Source organism: Daktulosphaira vitifoliae, unplaced genomic scaffold (genome assembly GCF_025091365.1).
Source record: "Daktulosphaira vitifoliae isolate Bord-2020 unplaced genomic scaffold, ASM2509136v1 Scaffold_1, whole genome shotgun sequence".
In the NCBI taxonomy this organism is placed as follows: Eukaryota; Metazoa; Arthropoda; class Insecta; order Hemiptera; family Phylloxeridae; genus Daktulosphaira; species Daktulosphaira vitifoliae.
The window spans coordinates 23,104,606-23,127,753 of record NW_026099572.1 but is presented as its reverse complement, the minus strand read 5'-3'; the positions used below and the strand labels follow the sequence as shown (position 1 = coordinate 23,127,753).

Sequence of the window (23,148 nt, the reverse complement as noted above, 5' to 3'; positions counted from 1 at the left end):
AGAGTACATTATTTTGAAGTATATATCTAAGTAACGTTTAAGGAGATTAAACAGATATACAGATCATATGGACTACTTATATAAAAAATTAGTAATTCATTTTTAATATATCATTTCAGTATAGTGACAAAAGGTCATAGAACAATTAACGACACCTTACAACAAAAACAAAACTCTTCAAATGAACTTGTAAATATCAACTATATAATAATTAGTTAATAATAACTATAATTATGACGCACGCTCAAATAACAATTAGACATAGTGATAGGCTTAATAAAAGTGGCGAGCCCTACGCTAAAGTTGCCCTTAAAAATAAGTCCAGTATTTTATTAATAAAAATATAATTTATTTAATTTAATAAAAAAACCATTCTGTAAATAAAATATAATTAAGATTTAATTTTTTTCTAGTAAACAATGGATTTTACTGAAAAAAAAATCACAGGAAGTCTAACAACTGAATTACACAATAGAAAAAAATCCAACAAAATTACAGCAATTAATGTTATTAAATTAATTTCGACCATTTTGTAACTGTACAGAATTAAGTTTTTTTGTTTCGCGTATTAATTTAACAAACCATTTAAATAGTAAATTCTAAAAATAATTACTTTTCATTCAAGGGAAACTAAAATAATAACTAAAAATACTGAAAGTAAACATTTTTTTTTAGAATCTTTAGTAAATAGTAACTGTATCTATTTTAAAATTTCACATCTGAATTAATAGTCCTGTTATAGTTTTTATATAAATGATTGCCTACCTTAAATAAATACAACGGGAAAATATTTCATAAATATACATATATATTTTCAAGTAATTTTTAAGAATAATTAAAGTATATAATCTCTATTTATTGATACAACCTGCTGACTTAAGTCTAAAAAAGTGTACTACCTTCTAATTTTCTCGGGTCCATTTTTATCTCATATGGTACACAATATTATAGACAAAGATTTAATTTTCTTACTTTTTTTCCATATTAAAACTTTAAATAAATTTATTTATTTTCAGTTATTAATGAATATATTTTTTTGTTAAACAATTGATCAATTATTAGATAATGAAACAAATGAAAATTACTGTATTTAAGGAACGACCACTTTATTATTGAACTAAACCGATAATTTCGCAATATCGCCATTTGTGTTATTAGATACTAAATACTAACGTTTTGGGGAGTTTAACTTATAAGTAAATAGAAACATAATTTTTCATCGTAAAAGAAAAATAATTGTTTAGACGAGACCGTTTAACAACAGTTCTATAAAAATGTGTTTTCTATTAGATTTTTTTTTTAAGCATGTACAAAATGAGTATTCCGATTTAATGTTCTAAAAAAAAACGTATATCATCGATAATGGCATGGTAAAAATAAATTATATTGTGATTTCATTTAAATAAAATATTATTTCTTTACTTATAGAAGTAAGTACACAAAATAGGACTTCTTTATAGATAACTCACTTGAATGTAGGTCGGTTTGTCCGCAAAAATTATCAATAAATAATAAAATATTATAAATAAAATTCTATAACGGTAGAAAAAAATTAGTGACATAATTTCCCTGACAACATAAATGTTTATGAAATAATTTATGTCTTCAGTCTATTAATGGAATATTTAGTCAAATTGTTGATTTGAAATAAATTATTTATGTATCATCAAAAATATGTAGAACTATTGGGTCACGAGTTATCAAAAGTGGTAACATAAAGTTTATTCCAAAACAACAATTACAAAAATGAGTACAAATTAACAATTTTTTTGATAAAAACCTTGACATCGTCAGTAACTAAAAATGCTCATCTTGAACAGATTTTACCAGGTGCATTAAAATGTATTAAAGTAGATCGAGGACAAACCGCCCCCTGTGTGTTGTCCACAGTTACAACAAGATAATGTATTCAGTTTTTGTCACGGTGACAAAAAGTTTATTCATTACTTGCCCATCTTGACGCCAAACGGAAGTGTCTAAATATGACATATCACATGAAGACAATAGTTCGACAAAAAACAAAAAAACAAAAAAAAACATATAAATACGAATTTTGTTATTAAAAAATTAATTTTAGAACACTGTTACGTGTATGACACAGTTAAAATTGCAAATAAGACTTTTTCCTTCAAAAATTAACAGTTTTTTGCCAAAATTCAGAAAAGTTATACGTATTGTTACCTAACATAACTTGCTAGCAGATGTAATTAAATTTAGTCGATTCGAAATTTTAATTTTGACCACAATTATAGCAAAAATAACTACACCGTTGAACGTTTGTCCACATGTTTACCATGTATAGATAAAACATAAGTAACTTTTTTCCATGTGCGATAGTATCGCTGTTATTCAATTTAAATCATAATAAATGTTATACTACCGCATGCATATTAAAAAGACTAAATTTATTTAAACAAATAATTTAGGGATATTTTGTGGCGTCGATAAAATACTTAATATTAACTAGTATTCATTCGTCGAACTTAATTACTATTCAATAAAAGCATACAAAAAATCAGTGGACTTTATATCTCAAATTGACCTTCATCATGAATCGATAAGTAAATATCTATGAAATATATTCGTAATTTTCTGTTAATTCTCCAAAAAAATGAATACCATTAATCGCTTTTGCACAATTCATCACCGTATATAATATTGAAAATATTAGAAGTATTAGTGTCAAGGTTTTTTTAACACTTAGTCAGTATGTACAGGTACCAGAATGAGTAAATATATCAGTACTCATTATTTATTATACTCGATACCGTAACCGGAGCGATTTATGTTGATAATATATTATATTAGTTATAAAAAAAAAATCATATTTTTTATACGGTATTAAATGGTTTTCATATTATAGTTTGTGTTGACAGCCGTACATTGTTTAAACGTACCATGAGAAATTAACGAAAACACGGTTTTAGTAGTCAAGGCAAGTCTGCAGGACAATTAGATTGACTCAACGTATGTTTAGTTGCTAACCTAACGCCGTAATACAATGCATACAGTTTAATGTAGCTGATGTTATATAATAAATGTTGCTATGACATCACTAACATAATCGGTTTTTAGTCAATTAAAGCTAAAAAATAAAATATGGATGTCTATTTAATAAAAAAAATAAGTATATTAAAAAAAATAATATTGTATACGTAGTGTTTACATTAATTGTGCATAATTTACAAATTAACTGCAATATAGGACTTTACAGATATTGAAAAAAAAAAACTTTTTGACGTTTACATGAAATTTACATTAAAAACTACTGAAATGGCACGAAAACAAACGATTAAAATAATAGTTTAAAAAATGTATAACGAATAGAATGGATCGGCTTGGTTAAAATTGAGGAACGGAACAAGTATTTTAATAGATTAAATCTAAAAGAAAAACTTTTAGTTAAATTTTAGACGACTGGTATGTAAAATTAACAAGTGACTGCTTTGAAACATTTTCATAAAATTATTTAAATTAAAAAAAAGTTACTCCAAAAATATAATTAATAATAAAAATCTGAAAAGTACTACAATGTACTTAAGTTATCACCGAGAAATCAAATTACCATATCATTACCGAACGAGTTTGCACTCGATGAGCTTCTAAAATTAATAATTAAAATATTCAAAACACGATTTCATTTCGTATTGAATTTGAATTTCCAAACTTAATTTATTGGCTATTAAGATATTAAAAACAAACGGACTCTTTCATTTTTCAAGCCAAGTGTTTGGTCAAGGTTAATCGCGTCCAAGTCGTAAATGCATTTTCTAGACTTTATTTATGCCATTAAAAATCAAAACACTTACCTTCCATAACATAAACGATACTGCCCACATCGCCTTCTTTGATAATAATGCTATTTGCGGCGTACTCCACAGGGTACATGCAATCAACGATTTCCCTGATTTGAGTTGATTCCAGATTCTTCATGAAATCGTTATCCAAAATAGCTCCTTTGATCAGTTCTCTGGATCTGCAAATTCATAGAAACAATTATTAGGGGCGTCACGTATTCATTTAACCAACACAGATAAAACGCATAAAACGTTCACACTAAAAACTATTCCCGGACCAACTATAATAGTATCATGTCGTCTTATAATTAGTTGTGGATAGAAAAAATGCCAATGGGCCAATCGGCGAACCTGGTGAAAGTTATATTTAATTGAACGTGACAAAATTATTTAACTAGGGTCGTAAAAGATAATGGATATGTACAGGTTTAGTTTTTTGAACCAAGAATATGTTTGGGATAACCGTTTGCAAGTCTAATGTTGTACATATTATTGTTATTAATATTTTTCAATAATTATTAATAAACGCTTATCATATAATTGACCGCAAAATATGAATTTGATCTAATTATTTTTTCCTATATTTTTTATAAGAATAGACTTGACAAATTATGTCACGCATCAACAAAAAGTCATCAAGTAGCTGATATCAGCTCGTTTATTCGTCGGCCATTATACAAAGTACGTTTTTCGTTTCGCGTTAAACTCGACTCTCAAATGCACAAGACATTTATGTATTTTTTACGACTATAAAAGCTATATTTTATTAAAGCGTTTTAATGTTTCAAGTTTCATCAAACACGGTCATTACGAGTTTTACATATTTTTATGAGTATCATTTTGTGGCCATGGCACGTGTTGGCTCACGATAAACCAAATTTTCAACTTGATACAAATTTCTCAGTAATTTTAAGGATTTTAAAAGATAATTAAAGAACTATTTTAAACTGTNGTTTCAAGTTTCATCAAACACGGTCATTACGAGTTTTACATATTTTTATGAGTATCATTTTGTGGCCATGGCACGTGTTGGCTAAACCAAATTTTCAACTTGATACAAATTTCTCAGTAATTTTAAGGATTTTAAAAGATAATTAAAGAACTATTTTAAACTGAATAATGACGATGCTATTTTAAGATAGTAGAGAAACTTTAATTTCTATCTTGTTCTAAAAAAATAATGATCGAGAAAAAAAAATTATAACTATAACAACGATTCTGATTTAATCATATTTCATTTGGAAACCACACATGTCAAATCTAATTAATCATCAATTAAATAACTATTTAATAATTGTATAAAAACCCATTTTTTATTTGAATAGTCAAAAATTGTAAAATAAAATATCGCAAACAACTTATGTAGCCTACTAAACTATAGAGCAATTATATAAGAATTAATATTAAAACAATTAGAAAATATATTGATACCCTTAAATCAATTAGTAGTATTGACTAGGCAAATGTTCATAACTATTAAAAATTTCTTTTAGTAATAAAATATGATTAACATATTTATTTGTTTCATATTGGTGAAATACGCAACTATGAATTAACACAAATTGCATTTTATGAATAAACAAACTCAATACTAAATTAATGGTTGTGTAATAATTTATAAGTATTAAGTAAAAAACCACATGAAGAAGAACTCGGCACAATAAACAAACTGCAAATGTCTATTAGTAATATGAGTAATTGATATAATATTAGAGGCTATTACAGAGCTTATCTTTAAATTAAAAAAACATACAGAAGAATATAACTACGAGCAATTCCTTTAATGTTAACATTTTGAAAACATCTGTTTATTTTCCCAAGTAAATTATACATGATTCAATCGAGATAAAAAAAGTGATTTTTGAATTTTTTAAAATTGCCCCTTACTTTAATATTGATTTTTGTACACTTCAAGTATACACTGTATTTAATTCAATGAGCTTGTTTCTTAAAATACATTATTGACTTCACTTTGTGTTTTGTTTAAGGTAAAACTGCCAAAAAATAACTCCATAAAATACACAGCGTTCTTTTAAAATGTATTTTGATTTTGTGTACCTAGCAACTTTTTAAAATAACCGCCCGATCTAAAAAAAAAACTAGATTCCCATAAAAAAATACTGCGTAGTAAATTGGACTACCAAAATAAAAATTTAATTCTAAAATGTATATTAATGCTGACAACTGTTTATTTTATAAAAACAAAAAACAGTTGCTACATTTTTACTTAACACTGATGTAGTGTTATTATTCAATACAAGTATAATAGGAGCAAATAAATATTTTAATGCACATAATTTGTACTCGAAAATGTAAATATTTTGTGCGTACAGAACACCTAAGGTAAATACAGGAGTTAGAATAAAAATAGTAATAGAAGATTTCAATTATTTTTAACGAAGTAAAAAAATTAAACAAGCAGGTGAAATAGACGAAAATTAAATTTTAACTCCTAACCAACTACTACTAGAGCGTTTTTAATTTATTGTATTAAGAGTAACTATCTACACTAATGCAATCTCTTTGTCACAGCCTTTATTTCGACCATAAAAAGACAGTGATAGCTGCCAGCCTACTATCTTCTTTTAAATCTATTCCTTATTTAGCCTAACAAGTTAGCTTCGTCAAAAACAAAAAAATAATATTTTATTTCTTTTACAAACAATTTAACTCGGGCGAACGACTATGTAAAAAAATAGAATTCTTAAAACAATTCGTATAAAAAATACCAAAAAACGACCAAAGAAATGATATTTAAAAATTGTATATAATAACACTAAATATTATTGCATTTATAATATGAAACCTTATTAAATCTCATATTCTTGACAAGAGGTTTAATAAGGTCTCTATGAATTTCTTGATGTTTATTAATTAGGTGTCTTCGCTATTCTTTTTTATTTATTTGGAAATCAATTATTTTAAAGAAATTTTAATTGGGCAAAATTCCAATCACCTATTCATTACTATCGCACGGCATGAGTAAATTACTCGTTTCAACATTTGGCATTCACCGAAGATTTCACAAGTAAAATATTTACATTTAATCAGAGCAGTATTTGCGCACTTGGGGAGCGGAAAATTTTCAAAAAAATAAAACCTGTCTCAAGAATGTTTATAACGATAGTTGTTGCGTCCGGATGTATTAAAATGAACAATTCATTCTAGTTTACTCTTTGGGGCGGCATGGCCGCGACCCAAAACCAACTTAGAAATAATCTTCAATTGGGTCTTTAACCCCACACGTCAGTCAACTAATTTTTCCCATTGCCAAGACACGAAATTATACTACGCAATGTCTGCTACACGTATTACCTATTAGACTTACAGTCCTCTATAATTACAAATTCATTTGAAATGTATAACAGTGAAAACAACGAGGAAACGCAAACAAAATTGTAAATATAAATAAGTACAAAGTTCTACCGATTTAATAGATTAAAATGCGAACAGTAGAATTTTAATGAAAATGTAAGGAGAATAAAATTGTATTCGCATGTGATGTGTACTGCCTGACCTTTAAAACCGAAAACAAAATAATTATTACACGGAGACTATAAGGAAGAAAAACACAGATACATTTTTTTTAATGTGTTTCTGATGATATTTCACAGGCATAAAAATGCGCACCAAGGCTACAAAAAAAAACATCCTCATCATTCACGATCTGGTGACAAATACATTTTTTACAGAATAACTTCGAAGGTCTTAGTAATGGGAGAGCGTTTAATTCGCCCGAGGTCACAGTCCGCTGCTGTAACTGTTTCTCCGGCGAAGAGTTGCGCATTCAGCGGACGACAGGAGGAAAAACATTTTCCACGGGAACACAAACAAAGACACGTGAGATGCGTTTCCTGGGCAGTAGGGAATTTTCGAAATTCAGGATCAAGTACACTAGACTGATAAATCTCAGAGGTGGTTAAATGGGTATGGCGTCAACGCCTCAATGTGAAATGAACACATTAAAACGCGTCGGCATTTCTGATTAGCATTGGGCGGCCGTTTTCTTTGAATATCAACAACATTTTAATGGACTGTGATGACACGTGTACGACATGCGACCGCGAATCCGTACGAAAAGTGTGAAGATATACAGACGGTATTATGCGTTAAATTGAGAGGTGACAAGTGATTCACGATGTTTACGTTTTTATTTATACGTCACGGCGTCTATGTCCAATAAGAACTACGTGCCGAGCCACAGAAACTGCTCTTGGAGCTTTAAATAAAGTACAAAACTGTCTATTTTCGCACGAGTATGTCTGTAAAGACGCACTACGGGTATCGGATTAGAGGTACTTTGAGTACAAATGATAGGGCAGAGGACTTAGGCGCTTAAAAGCAAATGGTTCGATATAAAAACATGATGCTATCCTTAAATTATAAGGTGTGCAAGGTAACTACTCAAAGCAAGTGAAACAAACAAGTGTAGCAGCTCGGTCGATATGAACATAATGACCGCGAGGTGTTTGTTGTAACGTGTGCCACTATTTACTATTCCAAAAGTAATTATAATCTTTTGGAAACGTACTTTTAAAGCGGTCATGTCACGCACTAAACAAACGTCCGCCGAACGCATACACAAATCATCGATCAGACGTCAAATTGCTATCGAAACGATACGACGACACTCGAATGACTTTTGACGATTGGTTATAAAGCCTTAAGTAAATTAGATGTGTGTACATAAAAAATTGCCAACGGCAACCCGCCGAGGAAACCGGACGCGAGAGAAGCGTTTGAAAGACCCGAGATAATTTTCGAACGAATCTTATCCAAACGAGAGATCCGTTCGACTTCTCTCGAGGCACACTGATCTAATTGCACACGCAACGTACACGATATGTTTGCTACCAAGGACTTGCTGGCAACGTCTAATGGTTTGCATTATGCTTGTTATTTCTCATGCAAATCCAATTATGTTGTCGGCGCCAAACAACAACGGTATCGATAAAAAACAAATCCACAACCGGTTACGTGACAGTGTCCCCATAAATTATTAATACGTCGGAAGTTAATTAGGTAAAATTCTAATGAGCATTATATTGATTATAATAAATTAAAAATTCGCAAACTATCTTTTTTGTCTTTCCGTCGGTAGGTGAAAATCAAAACCGATAAAAAATAAAATGTATGGAAAAGAACAAACACATCAGTATCGTTTTTTCCAAACGAATCAGATTTAGAAACGTACAAGGACACAGAATAACAAATAAATAAAGTTAATTCGAGAGGGGATCACGTGCTGGCAACTGTTATAAAATACAACTGTTGTTCTATTGACGTGATGGCAATTGACGACGAGGTAAATTAATACGGCGGCGAAATTGACAATAACTCACTGTGCCGATTTCTTCACTTTAACGATGGTCAATTGATCGATGCTCCTCAAAGGTTCGGCCGAGATGGCCTGACGCGTGGGACGGCCTTTGAGAGATCCGCCGACCACACTAGGACTTCCGTCTATCGGATTAAAGCCAATCAGATCCTCGGCCGAGATCTGCATGGCCATAATATGCTGGGTCAGCGGTCGGACCACTTGTCTGAACTTATCGATCTCGTTGCGCAAATGTCTCACGCTGGCGTCCCGCTCGTCCAATCGCTGTTCCAGTCGAGCGATGTACTCGTCCTTTTTCCGCATTTCCGACTGGCGCCGTCCAAGCTCGTACTCAAGCTCCCGGAGCCTGTTCATGACGGACGTGCTCATCGCGTCGCCCGCAATACCCAAAACGACACGAACTCCACTCGCTGTACGTATAACCGACGAGCTTCGCAAAGCTCAAAAATGCAATTTTACACGCGCGTGGCAACGACACTACTTACAACAACAAAAACAGGCACTGCGTTACTGCCACCGGTCGAGGTTCACTGTCGTTTTTTAATAAAATAAAACGTACTATTATCCGGGTCAAGGATGCCGCCTTAGTCGCCGTTTGCTGTTAACGATGAACAGTTCGATTCCACACACGGTCGGCAGGCAACCGCACGACGTCTAGCACACGCGTTAACCAGGTACAAACTGCTCTATTACCCACAGATGGCATGTAATGGTGTTCGTATGTAATAACAGTTGGACCGACAAGGACTCAAACACCGGGCGACGCGCAGAGTGGTGGTAAGCCGGACAAGAGGTCGGAGAGTCCTTTCGCGTTACGCGCACGTGTGTCGAAGACGAAGAGGTTTATTCGCTGGTTGTTGTCCTCCGGCTTTTGAACGCCGTAAGCGTACCGCGATCGACTGCAACGCCGGCCAGTCACAATTACACGATCTTTTCGCGCAAACTTATACGAGTATTACTGTCCCCACCGAAAACGAAACGCTGCGACGACCGTCTCGGTTTCAGCACAAATCACACACGACACTCGCCAAAAAGGAGACGTACGCGGACCACACTTAATTACCGTGACCGTACGAGGTGTAGACGTTTACGACTCTTTTCTCGTTATTATAATTGTCAGTTTTCTTGGACTGGTGTTTTGCGCCAAACTACAAAACAAGTAAATATAGAAATACAAGATGTCGCGGGATAATGGAGAACACGCAGCAGTGCGTTATGATCTGATGTCGACGATACGTTTAGTTACCAATGCGAAACTAGACAACGAGTACGCGACCGACACCGAATATGAATGAAAGCTGTTGCGCCGAGCCGTCCAGACGCCGGCTGAAACGCACAGCATAAGCGTAAGCGTCCCACCACTGACTACAGGCCTAAGTGGTCGCCTACGAACATATCTCCAATGCTTTCTGTCGCTAAGTGGTTCGCCTCCGGCTGTTTTTCAGTAGGCGAACGACTTTAGGCAGTAGGCAGCACGGGACAATAAACAATAATAACACTGTTAGCCAGCGGCACAGTAACTAGTGGGTAGCGGCTTATCGGTTCGAAGGCGGAAAATTTTTTTAAACGGCCAGAAAAGATCTCTGGAGAATAAAAGACCGGTCGTCGAACCCCAAGGCGTCGGTAAAAAAGGTGTAGAAGAATAGAAAAAAAAATCTCTTAAGGCCTGAATGCGAATTTTGTAAATTAGCCAAGACGTCCTACGGGCACGAACGGCACAATACATTTGCTTGAGATATTCATTACTGATTGTATAATTTTCATTGTTGTAATTATCATATGATATACAAAGTATAGTATCTAACAATCCGTCAAAAACATTTGGGCGCGTTGCAAAAATTGATGTGTACATTTCGCAACTAAGACCTCCAAGATAAATCTAAAAATTAACAATTACGTTTGCATTTATACACACGACCACAGTTATTTAAGTTTCAACTAGCAATTCATCTTACGAAATTTGTACACACCACTAGCATTAGAAAGTTTCTACGGACGTTGAAAGTATAATTCTACTACCATAAATTAAAATAATCAAGTAAAATAATTAAAATAGAAAAAATATTTAATTTTTATAACTGTAACGTTACATATTATTATTACTATTATTATTATTTTAAACTCGATTTGAGAAAAAATTCAAAAAGAGAAAAAACATATCATAGGAACCATATGATATCATTCTGCAAATACATAACTAGTCAAAAAATTATTTAGTAGAAAATTTTTGTCGGAATTACCTCATAGAGTGCACAAAAGTACCAATACTAATAAGTTCAGTTAAAAACTATTATTAATTTAATTGAACACATTTAATAAAAAATTATTAAAATAGCTAAATAAATTTCTTATCTCAATAATGAGTGATTTTGCCTGGAACAAATCTCAAAAGTTATAGGACATTAGGATGTTTTTGTATTAAATTAAAAATACCTTGACCTGAATTAATTGTAAACAATTAATCATGCCACATATTATTCACTAAATAAAGATAATGCGTTATCATTAAATTATACATATTTATCGGTATTTTAAATTGTGATGGTTACATTGTTTAAACATTTGAATCAAATAAAATTCAAAAATAGTTTTATTTTTTTAAATTATTTAAAAATATAAAATATTTGTCAATTTATTGTTATACCATGTTTTTAACATTTTAAGCAAATTGCAATCATCACTAGAATGGCTTCTTAATATTACAAATAATTAAGATAATAATCAGTTACAAAATAATTATTTGCAGCTAGTTTATGTGACACATTATAATCTAAATTGCAATCTAAGCCACCTTTTAATGACTAGTAGTTAACCAGTTTAATATATTCACGTGTTTAATTTTAAATAATGTAATGATCATACAGTTAATAAGAAGAACGCTAGTAGATCTGCGTAAGATCCAATCTATGGGAGTATCTAATTTTGAAAGTAAACACTAATATGATAAAATCGCACTGTATGAGGGATTATTTGTAAATAATTTATTTATATTTTTTCAAATTGTACCCAACTTTAAAAAAAGCTATAATCATACTAAATCATATGAAACACTAATGTTTATAAATTTAACTCGAAATACAAGTAATTAATGATGTATTTTACTAAGAACATTCTCTGGAGACTAATTATGATAAGGGAATTAGAATTGAAATTAAATATGAACGGAAAAGGCAGCGCCGTGTTGTGATTTAACTTTCGATTAAGTTCGTGCTAAAGCACAACACGGCGAACGCGGAGAAAAAAAAGAAGTCAACGAAGTAAACGGCAGTTCCGAGGCAGCCAACAATAAGTTGTATAAAAGAAATAAGGCATAATAAGGGAAGGCAAACGGAAAATGTATAAACTCAATAAGTGAAAATTGAATTAGCGATTTTCCGGACCACTACAATCCATAGGCAGAATTAGATACTTTTATTACTCTGATCACTTTGATTTATAACTTTACAAATGATAACAATTAAGATTTAAATCAGCATATTGTCGATGATAAAAATAAATTCTTCAAAAAATATTTGTTTTAAAAAATCTATAAAATTTAAACAATTTAAAAAAAAATTAAAATAATAATTTTATCACATAAGCATCATTTGTGGAATTTCAAATCATTTATTACGATAAAGGTATAAAACTTTAGGTGTCTTAAGATGCAATGTAATGATCTGGATATTTCATTATAATTTTGTGATATGTAATCCTGTCCGGTTATATACTAAGCGAAGTGTTCGATGGCATATTTTTAATCAATATTACAATGTATAATTAATTGCAACTTAATAATCTGCACTATAATATACGATGTGTAAAAAAATATGTTATAAAAGATAATAATTATGCATCAAATTAACATGAGAGTAAACGGTTCATTTTTAACAACTTGAAATGATTGATATGTATACATTAGATAATGCTTTGAGTTTTTACGGAATTCATTAATCTATTGATTCTCGAAGTCTTCTTGATTCTTGGACTTGAAAGATTAATAATTTTCTACAATATATACAAGCAGAATGGTTTAATTGATGATTGATATATTTATCATTTAAAACATCAAAAAACTCTTTTAAATAATAGTCTTCGAAAGACAAACGGTAATCTAATATTTGGTATGGTTAAGATTTTTCTCAGAAAATTAATCATTAAAAATTATTTGTTCATTCACGATGTCGGTGATTGATGAAAACCTTTAAACTGTTTTTTGTATTTCAATGTATCGTGATTTACCATTGCTGCTTATTATTTTAACAACAATTTTAAAATACGCGTTAGTAAATAACAACTTACGAAATAACAAAAAACAAAAAGGAAAATTCAAGAGTAGTAACATCATTTCTCAGTAACACATTTAAGAAATTATGAACATAGGCATAAAAATAGATATTATTTTCGAAAAACGATAAACTGCGTTAGATAAGAGTTAATGAGTTTCGGAAGTACTTGGCACAAAATATTAAATAGTAATGTTAATAGTAATTACATTGAAAATAATAACTAAATTTTGAATTGTTGTTGCAAATTTTGAGTAAATTATTATAACTATACACAATTTAAATTAAATTTTATACTAATTTTAGTGATGTACTAATAGAAAAATAATGAAAAATTAAAAATCTAGAGTTTCTAATTATAGAACGATTTATTTAGTTTAAGATAATTTTGAATGTAAATCGAATCGATACAAGTAATCAGTAAAAATGTTTGATGAATTAGCTTATTTATCAATTTTATAGGATTCCAACAGTGATCGCTGTTAATAAACAATATTATTATTACAGCAATAATATTATCATTCGAACAATAATTAATTACAAGTTTTAATATTAATAAACTTTACTTTTTTACGAGTATCACAATCATAAAAACCATAATTGCTAAGAAATTTAAATTGTCAAATTCTAACTCTGTAATGATTTTTCTGTCAGTTTTAAAAAAATACAATAACTCGCTTATGGTATGTAAATATGTATTTTTTATGCAGGGGGTGCCAAATTTTATTAACTTCTTTAATTTGCAATGGCGTAACAAGGAGTACAAGAGTGGTCTTAGTCCTCAAAAATGTTGAAAATTAAATTTAATAACAGTTTAAATAAATATAATAAGGTTTATAAATTTTTTTTAAATTCCAAACATTTTTCTATTATTATTTTTTTGTCCATTTTAAAATCCTCTGGCTTTTCCATGTTTTCAAGACTTGTAACAACCATGAAATGTAATTAATTAATTAATTATGTACTAAAATTATAAACTTAATTTAGATATCGAAAATATATATATGTTAGGTTAATGAGGTTGTTTACTATAATTATTAATCGCTAAAAGTTAATAAACAACTAGTCTAGGGAAATGATGTTCCAATAAAACGATAGATTAAAAATTTAAAAATATTCCAAATACAACGCAATTATTTTATTATTACTACATATATATAAAAAACTTTTGAACCATTTAACTTTCATATAAATGACAATAAAATCTGTAATAAATTTAGTTTTTAACCATTTAATAATAGGACTGTTTGATAGTATTTACACAGATGTATATACGTTTAAAACAACATTTTGTAGTTATTCCGATACTAAATATTAATTATAATTATTAAAACATTTTTAAAATATAAATTATTAAAATAAGTAATTTAAGCTATTGTTAAATAAAATATGATATAATGAAATTGTAAATCTTCTATATTAGATGATATCTCGTGGAACGAGGAAGTGGTAGATTTAATTAGCCAGAGAGAGGTATGGGGGGCTGTGGAATTTGAGAATAAGTGTGATCGAGCCCAAGTAATTGGAATAAAGACGAGGAAAAAGAAGAAAAACATACTCTATATAAAAGTTATGTTGTTAATAGTCTTTAATTTTATTTTAATTAGCTTATTAAAAGATAATAGACAATTTTTAGTTGTTTTTTGTTAAATTTACAAAAAAAAAGGAATATTCAGCCAATATTAAATTAATACAAAAATGAATAAAAAAATATACAATAAAATATATAAAGTGAGAAAAACTGACAAATTATAAGGTGTACTTCAATTCAATTTCTCAAAAACGACATAAAACATAGATGTATTATTATTGTAGACAATTTTTATGTAATTAAAGAGAAAAATATATACAGTATATATATGTGTGTATGTGTATATACAGAGTGTTCAGTAAATAAGGAAACGAATTTCTATTGTACTCATTGTTTGTAACAATTTAACTATTTCCTAACTTACTGAACACCCTGTATATATATATATACACACACATAAATCAGGATTTCTTTTTTTTTTTTTGAGCGGGGGAATTAAACTTTAGAATCCTACTATTGCACACGCCAATTCATTTTATTAATTAAAAATTATAACTAATTATGTATTTATTGAAATGTACCTAGAAAAATATTGTAACGTCATCTGTAGGTGAATTTCGCATTTAACAGAAGCAAAATTTATTTGATAGATAGCGCAACGCTATTGTGACCAGACAGTAGCTAAAACGATAAGATTCTCACACATTTTACTCATAATTCTATTTATACCATTGTTTAAATTACAAATTTTTACTACAATTTTACTTAAATATTAAAATTTATTCTTAATAATAGTTCTGCTCGGTTGACTACGCATAAAAGTAGCATAATGTAATTGTATACAAATAATACACATCTAAGTTAACCAACAAAACCGCATTATGTTACGAAATAGCCGGTGGCGAATAAGCAGATTTTTTTAATTTATGTATATGTTTATTTATATACAAACATAATAAAGGTTATAAATGTGTATTATTATAAAGCGGCGATAGGCGCGACCGAACGCACGCGGAGAAGTTTGGCATCGCTGCGACTGTTATAGCATCGACATCGCAACCGACGGGTTCTCCTCAAGGTCAACTCGATAAAAAACAAAAAAATGAATCCTATTTTTATAGCACGCAGATTATACTACTGTGCCGAACTGAATCTCGCGCGCCATTAAGTTATTTGAAAACGGGATCGGCGACCTATACATAAAAGTTAGGGTCATATACAGCGGTGGGCGTATCGTGTTGTTTAGAGCAGAAATGAAGAAAAAATGGTCCAAAAAACATCAGTTTCAGAGATTAATAATATTTTCACTTTTTATTTTTTCTGACCGTGGTCCAAAATTTTATATGATGACGTGATACGACTATTACTTGGCCGCTATTATATCAGATGAAAATAAAATGATGGCACATTCCCACGTGTAAAGTATACCAGTAATTATTCAATAAAGATTTTAAAATAAGTTCATTTACAGGGAAAAAGAGCCGACCTTCCTATATTGTTTGCAAATTTAAATAAACATCACCCAAAGATTAGTATATCCGGTGCAAAATGTACTTAGATAGAAAAGATAATGGAATCATATAAAGAGAAATATCTTATTTCTAATCTAGTTATTAGATAGAAGAAAGTTATAATCTTATTTCTAAGGATTTCGAAAAGTTGAAATGTGTAATATTTTTTTTGAGTAATAGTGTGGTACTGATTTTATGGAATTCATTAATAATTGCATCGTTTTGAATTTTTACCATATTAAACGATTGATATAGTATTAGCCCTTTGAATGAAGCCAATGGTGTCGCGGTCTCTCAAATATCAGTTTTACTTAAGACTGTATGCATACTTGACTGTCACGGTCGATTCCGCATTCAGTGACCCGGTCCATAACGAATTTCAGTAGTTAGCCTTGCGATGCCTAAAGGACGTTGTAAAAGAATGAATTTGAATTACCACTCCCTCACGTGGCTCCAGCTTTTTCTTAACAATCTAAATATATTTGTCAAGAATGATTAAGACTTTTGGGGTAAACCAAAAAAATCTTTAAGCACTGCACTACTAATATTAACAACTTCAAGTATAATTTGTAATATTAATATGAACCACATTGTATGTATTGAAATTATCAATTATGCCCACAATCAAAGTAAAACTAATTCATAAACTATATTAACAGCCATTAAAATTTGTAACACAAAATGTAAAATATTGAAATTTTTTTATTTATTAAAACAATTGTACATGTATAGGTTATGATTTTAAAGTACTCTTCATATTTCCGTGTTATACAAATGTTAACACTAATATACACTGAAATTAAAATTATTGATAAGTAATAATAAAAATAATTATTGGTACCTTGAAATAAAATTATTAGTTAAATAAGTGATGAGTTAAAAATAAAACACTCCGGTATTTTAAAATTACTCGTTTTTGTGTAAAAATACTTGTTATTAAATTAAAACGAGTTCCCAAAATATCGTTTGCCAGATTTAAGTATAAATTAGAAAATAATAGTAATAATAGCGTATTCAAATTTAAATATATCAATTTGAGTAGAGGAAGATTTGAACAAGTTTGGTCGTTTGTTCAGCGTTTTTTTCAATCACTGGTAAAGCTGTCACCACATAACACCTAAGTTCGATTCTCGCTTCATAGCAAACCTGTTCTCATGAATTACTTTGCACGCCTATATTTCATCATTTTTCAATAACGATTCTTTACAGTTATCAATGATACAACATGCAAAATACATTATGTAAAATTGTGAACTGAAATATTTTGTTGATCACAAGCATTTGGAATTTGATGGTAGGTTTTATTCGTAATCTAATCCATCTGATTAAGTGACTAAAATCGAGCATAGTATTTTTACTCCTACTACATAATTTTAATCAAAATTATTTTTCATAACTGCTCTTAAGACGCCAAAACGGATTTATTGCAGTTATATAATATGGATTCAGCTTCCTGTTCTTCTGTACATTCTAATTCGAATCATAGAAATGCGTTAATGGCAGTGAAAAACGTTAAATTAAATATTAATTAACAACTTATATTCCATACACGTAGATGTTGTACAAAACGATTATGATAATAATTTATGGCGATACATATGAACGTGTTGACATTAAATCAACATTTAGACGATCACATACGCCGACGCATTGAATAAATTAAACAATAAATGTTGTGTTTGCTCGTCGCGTAATACAGAATTGGCATTACATAGTTTTGATAGTAATATATTTAGACTGGTATTGGTATGTAAATTAATTATTTTTATTATATATTGGCATTTAAACATTAGTAGAAATACTTATTTGTTGATAAAAAAAAATAAATTTATTATTGCAGTTTTTTTACACATCATATGTGACGTTCGAACTTTGAAAACATTTTCTACTCTAATAAATGGATTATCGGAATAATTACAAAAACAGGATCCAAAATTGAAAGAAGTTTTAAGGTTCAAAAATTCACTAGAATAATTCAGTTTAATCGACAAAACGCTTTTATTGTTTGCAATGTCGGCGGGTGCTAGAGGAGGACAAATAAAACATATTACCAAAGCCTCGCACTTATTTTAAAAATGAGGGAGGGTGGGAAATCTCAACGATCTCTCCCCTGATACAGAGACCCTGCAAAACCTAGCGGCCGACACGGCTAGTTTGATATCAAAGGCAATCGAACGTAAGACATACACTATTATTCGTAGAGTTTATTAAATTTAGAAATCAAGTCAACACGTGCAAATCTAACGTTGTATTCTAAGCCCTAAGATAAGTTCAACGTGTTATTAGCGTAAAAAAGTGTGCGACTGTAACAAAGCCAACGGAAGTGTCTTGTTGGAGAATATATTAATAGAATAATATACTGATTAATCAAACCGTACAATATATTTTATTAGTTTAATTCCCAACGAAGGTTCGTTTTTCTTGCGGCAACGCTTAAGTTTTAAAGTTGAATTTATGATATTTTATGTATTGTAATGTTATTACACTTTATAACACTTGACTGGCAGGCAGATAAAACAGTCGTATTTCATACACTGATAACAATTGTTTACTCAGTCGTTATTATTCCAAACACCGTCACACGTTACGCATTATATTATTATTAGGTATAAAAATGACAGTTGATGTGTGCATTATTTATAATAATACACACACAGAGACATTTAACACAGTTCACTGTACGCTATGCGTATCTCGTTTTCACGTTAGTATACGGGTAAATTGTACATTTGATACAAACAATGTTTTTTTATTGATCACGCGATATTTGATCAACGTCTCGACACGTCTAAGTAAATCGAACTGTTCGCAGTAATAATACTATTCAAATACACTAAATGAAAATCATCCACATCCGTTCTCACACATTCTATTTGCTAACAATGTTACGAGCATATCTATTTATAAACGTCGATCATATAATAAAAATATTTGCAAGATTGAAATGGAAATTTAGAGATGATTATGTTTTTGAAAGCTAACTGAATTATTAAATGTCTTCGGGTCTCCCGGTCGGCGTCGTAGTCAACGGCAAGTGTTACAAATCTGTTTGGCTAAACCATAAAATTAATAAAAAACCAGCACACTGGAGTATGTCACGACTCCACTGGGACAAATATAAATGATATCCGATAGTGATTACCATCACTATCATAAAAAACGCTTCGATGCGAGTCTGATAAATTTCAAAATAATATGTATATTTCTAATTTTTGCAACAAATTTTTTTATATTCGTGGATGTATACTTTCGAAACTTCCATGTACTTAAGTTTTTCATTTAATTTTAATAAAAATTATATCAAAAGAAAGATCATTTTCTCTAGTACATTCTAATAAAATTTCATTTGGATCAGTGTATTTTTAAGAATGTTATAACAGAATGAATAAATTAATGAATTTTCACTAAAATTTTACGATTTGTAACTTCAAATAAAAAAAATCGTGACAACTCTTTTTTTTTTTTCATTCTAAATACTCTTCAAAATCTTTAATTTGGTATAGGTTTAATTAATCCAGTATCATGGAGCATTTTCAAAAACTAAATAATTATTTTTTCTCATAGTAAAACAATGTGGGATGGAACTTTTTTTATAGTACTCTTCAAGAACTATAATTTTATACAGGTTAAAAGTTGTCAAACGTTCCGAAACATTTTTAAAAATTGAGTTGAAAAAAAATATTAACTTATGTGGGTAGTGTATTTCAAACTTTTCATATGCTTAAGTTTTTATTTGAATTTTTAAAAAATCATATTAAAAGAAAACTTAACGTCTCTAGTTTATTGAGTTAAAATTTCAAAAATATTAGACTTCAACAAAAAGTTAGAGTAGTTTTTAAATGGCAAAAAATAAAAAATTTGAAAATGACATATTTTACAATATTGTAAGTTTTAGACATTTTTCTAAATTTCTTAAACTGAAGGGGTTTTTACTACGTATCTAAACTTAAAATCGGTCAAATGAGAGCTGAGAATTTTGATGAACAGGCATAAAAAAAACACATCATCACAAAATCAATTCACTCTCAGTTTCGCATCGATGGTAAAATAAAAATAACCGTCATATTCGCAATTCAAAAAGGACTGAAAATTTATCCTGATAAAGATCTTCCAAATTATTGCGACACGTGTACCTAATTCCACCTGAGATGCGATTATTCTCACTTGTCTTTAATCCATTGGTTTAAGTGCGCTCAATCTTACCGCGTTCACGGCATAATGCGCTACTAATGACCAGTCTTTCGTAACATTCGTTATTAACATCGACATTAGTTATTCGTAGTAAACTAGAAATACAATAATATAGTCAAGGCAAAACCGTCAAACCATACGCAAATACACGCGCGCACTAATTACCGTTGCTGTACTGGCAATGCAATTTAAATATAAACCGGACCAAAATTATATTTTAAGCCGTACAACAGTTTGGTTAAACAAATGAAAATATACCTACTCGTCATTTCAGCTGAACGCTGATTATTTTAAGTGTTCTGTGTCACATTCGAGTATTTGAGTGTTCAAAAAAAAATGTTTTTTATCTGGTCTTAATTTAAAAATCAGATTTTGCAAAACACTGAAAACAATAGAATGCTCAGAAAACAAAAGATTTTGAGATCTCATCAGAATTGTTTACATTTTATAATAATCATAATAAGTAAAATTTGGAGAATTTAAATTATAATAATTCGCTACTGTAAAAAAGGCTAACCTGTCGTTTTTCGGATAAGTTGGGAACTTCTTTTGACTAAGTTCTTGTATAGTACTCAGACTTTGGGGCTCAGCTGATATACCCTGAGCTCGCTGTTTCCGAGGCCTGGCAATTCCATCTAATAATGATGTTAAAGATTTAGCCACTAGATTTGTACTCTGGTGGTATTGTTGATGATAAGGAGCGCTTGTCACATGATGGTGATGCGATGAAAGCGTAGAAGTTGGTGACACAGGGTTGCTGAATGGAAATACGCTCTGAAACTTATCTAGATGTGACCGGAGTTCTTGGATTTCGTTATTCCTGGCTTGAAGTAAAGACTCAAGGTTGCGAATTAGGGCGTCCTTGGCTTCCAATAATGTTTTCAGGTCTTGAGCGTCCACTGAAGCCGCCATATCTGAAAATACAAATACTTCAGATTAATTATTATGGAAAAATACAGCAAAAGTTAAACAATGGCACTGAATGTTAATTACAGTATAGGAGTAAAATGACAATTTGACTGTACACCTATACAGTTTTGTATAGGCTTTGTTAAATTATAATTATGTTCAAAAATAGAGAAAAACTTTAACATTTGCACCAGTATAATGCAAAACTTAGATTAATCCGGTATTTGTTTATAAGATACAGCGTATGAATTAAAAGCCTACTTATAATATCCCAAAAACTTATATGATTGAGATAAACCAAAAAACTAGATAAGGTTACGTTTAATAAATAAACAAATTAAAAATTTAAGTGTAGGTACACATCAAACCTTTTAATTTTAAACATGAATCAGTCTACAAAAAATAGACTATTTGTTTATTCAATTTTTTTTTTTAACAATAAAAATCTTGTACTGCATTAATTAGCTAATTGATATTTTACTGGCAACATTTTAGAATGGAGATAACTCGTACCGGTAGTCTTTGATTATTAAATTCGAACGAAAAAACTTGCATACAGTTCATAGTTATTAAAATGAAATGGTAAAATACAGCAACTATAGATACCATTCAATCTAATATGAGGTCGACCAAGTCATGGTCTTGTACATTGACCTTTATAATTCAGAGGTAAACAAGTATGCCCAAAATATAGCACGACTACGAGAAAAAATACGTTACACCAAAATTTTACATCGGATTACTTAGAAATGTTAAATTGCTCAAATATTTAAAATAAAATATTCGGACGGGTCAATTACAATTTAGTATACACTGATGTTTAATTTAGTAAATATATTACAATTGAATATGAGCAAATTTTATTACAATATTTTTTTTTAACGCCTAGCCCTAAACAATATTCACAGAATTGTCTGAATCAAGATTTGATGTAATTTGACCGTTTAAACCACTCCAATCTCCTACGTACTCGTGGCAGTGACTCAGTAATCAGAATGTCCTCGAGCATCTATTAAATTCTCTCCACGATTAAATATACATAGGCGTATATTGTGTACAAATCTAACATTAGTTACAGAAAAGAACCATCTTAAATAATTCGAAAACTGCATCGACTAACAAAAATATCAAATCAAAATGGAGGTGATACTTTAATGAAACTCTCGCGAATTTTATTTTTTATACAGATGTTATTTTAAACCAAATTTTTCTATTTAATTCAATTTTTACTTTATGATTTTTTATTTTATTTTATCTATTTGTGTTCCATTTAATATTTTTAAAATTATAAAATACGACAGTAAAATTTTTACTTGTCATAAAAACATTTAGTAGGTTAAGAATACTACGAAATGCATATAAACTGGTTTTAATAGCTTGAGAGACAGTTTTTAAATAAATAATACAAATCATTAACAATCATTATTACTTGTATACTAAATTTATAAATAATTATGCTTACTTATCACAAATTTCTTAATTAACATTAATTTTAAACAAAATAAGTAACAATTTATGAATTATACTTATGTTGTTAATGTCCACTTTTCTGTAAAAACTATAAAGTACAGCTTTTCAACCCTTCTAAATTCTCGTTTAATTTAGT

The 23,148-nt window shown here is 29.8% G+C and overlaps 2 protein-coding genes across 5 annotated transcripts in view; both read right to left on the bottom strand.

Moving 5' to 3' along the window:
• Positions 1-23,148, bottom strand: part of LOC126896143 (cGMP-dependent protein kinase, isozyme 2 forms cD4/T1/T3A/T3B) — a 79,495-nt gene that overhangs the window by 25,580 nt on the left and 30,767 nt on the right. For 3 of the 4 annotated variants that reach the window (XM_050668644.1, XM_050668645.1, XM_050668643.1), the window contains exons 2-3: positions 21,151-21,547; positions 3,810-3,976 (exon numbers count right to left, since the gene is read on the bottom strand). In XM_050668644.1, the coding sequence (XP_050524601.1) occupies positions 3,810-3,976; positions 21,151-21,547 (564 nt within the window). Of the gene's footprint in view, positions 1-3,809; positions 3,977-9,139; positions 10,043-21,150; positions 21,548-23,148 lie in introns of those variants that run through there. The other variant, XM_050668646.1, reaches the window with a different exon arrangement.
• The window catches only part of LOC126896169 (uncharacterized), a 180,822-nt gene that overhangs the window by 150,416 nt on the left and 7,258 nt on the right, over positions 1-23,148 (bottom strand). The gene's annotated exons all lie outside the window — the stretch shown is intronic.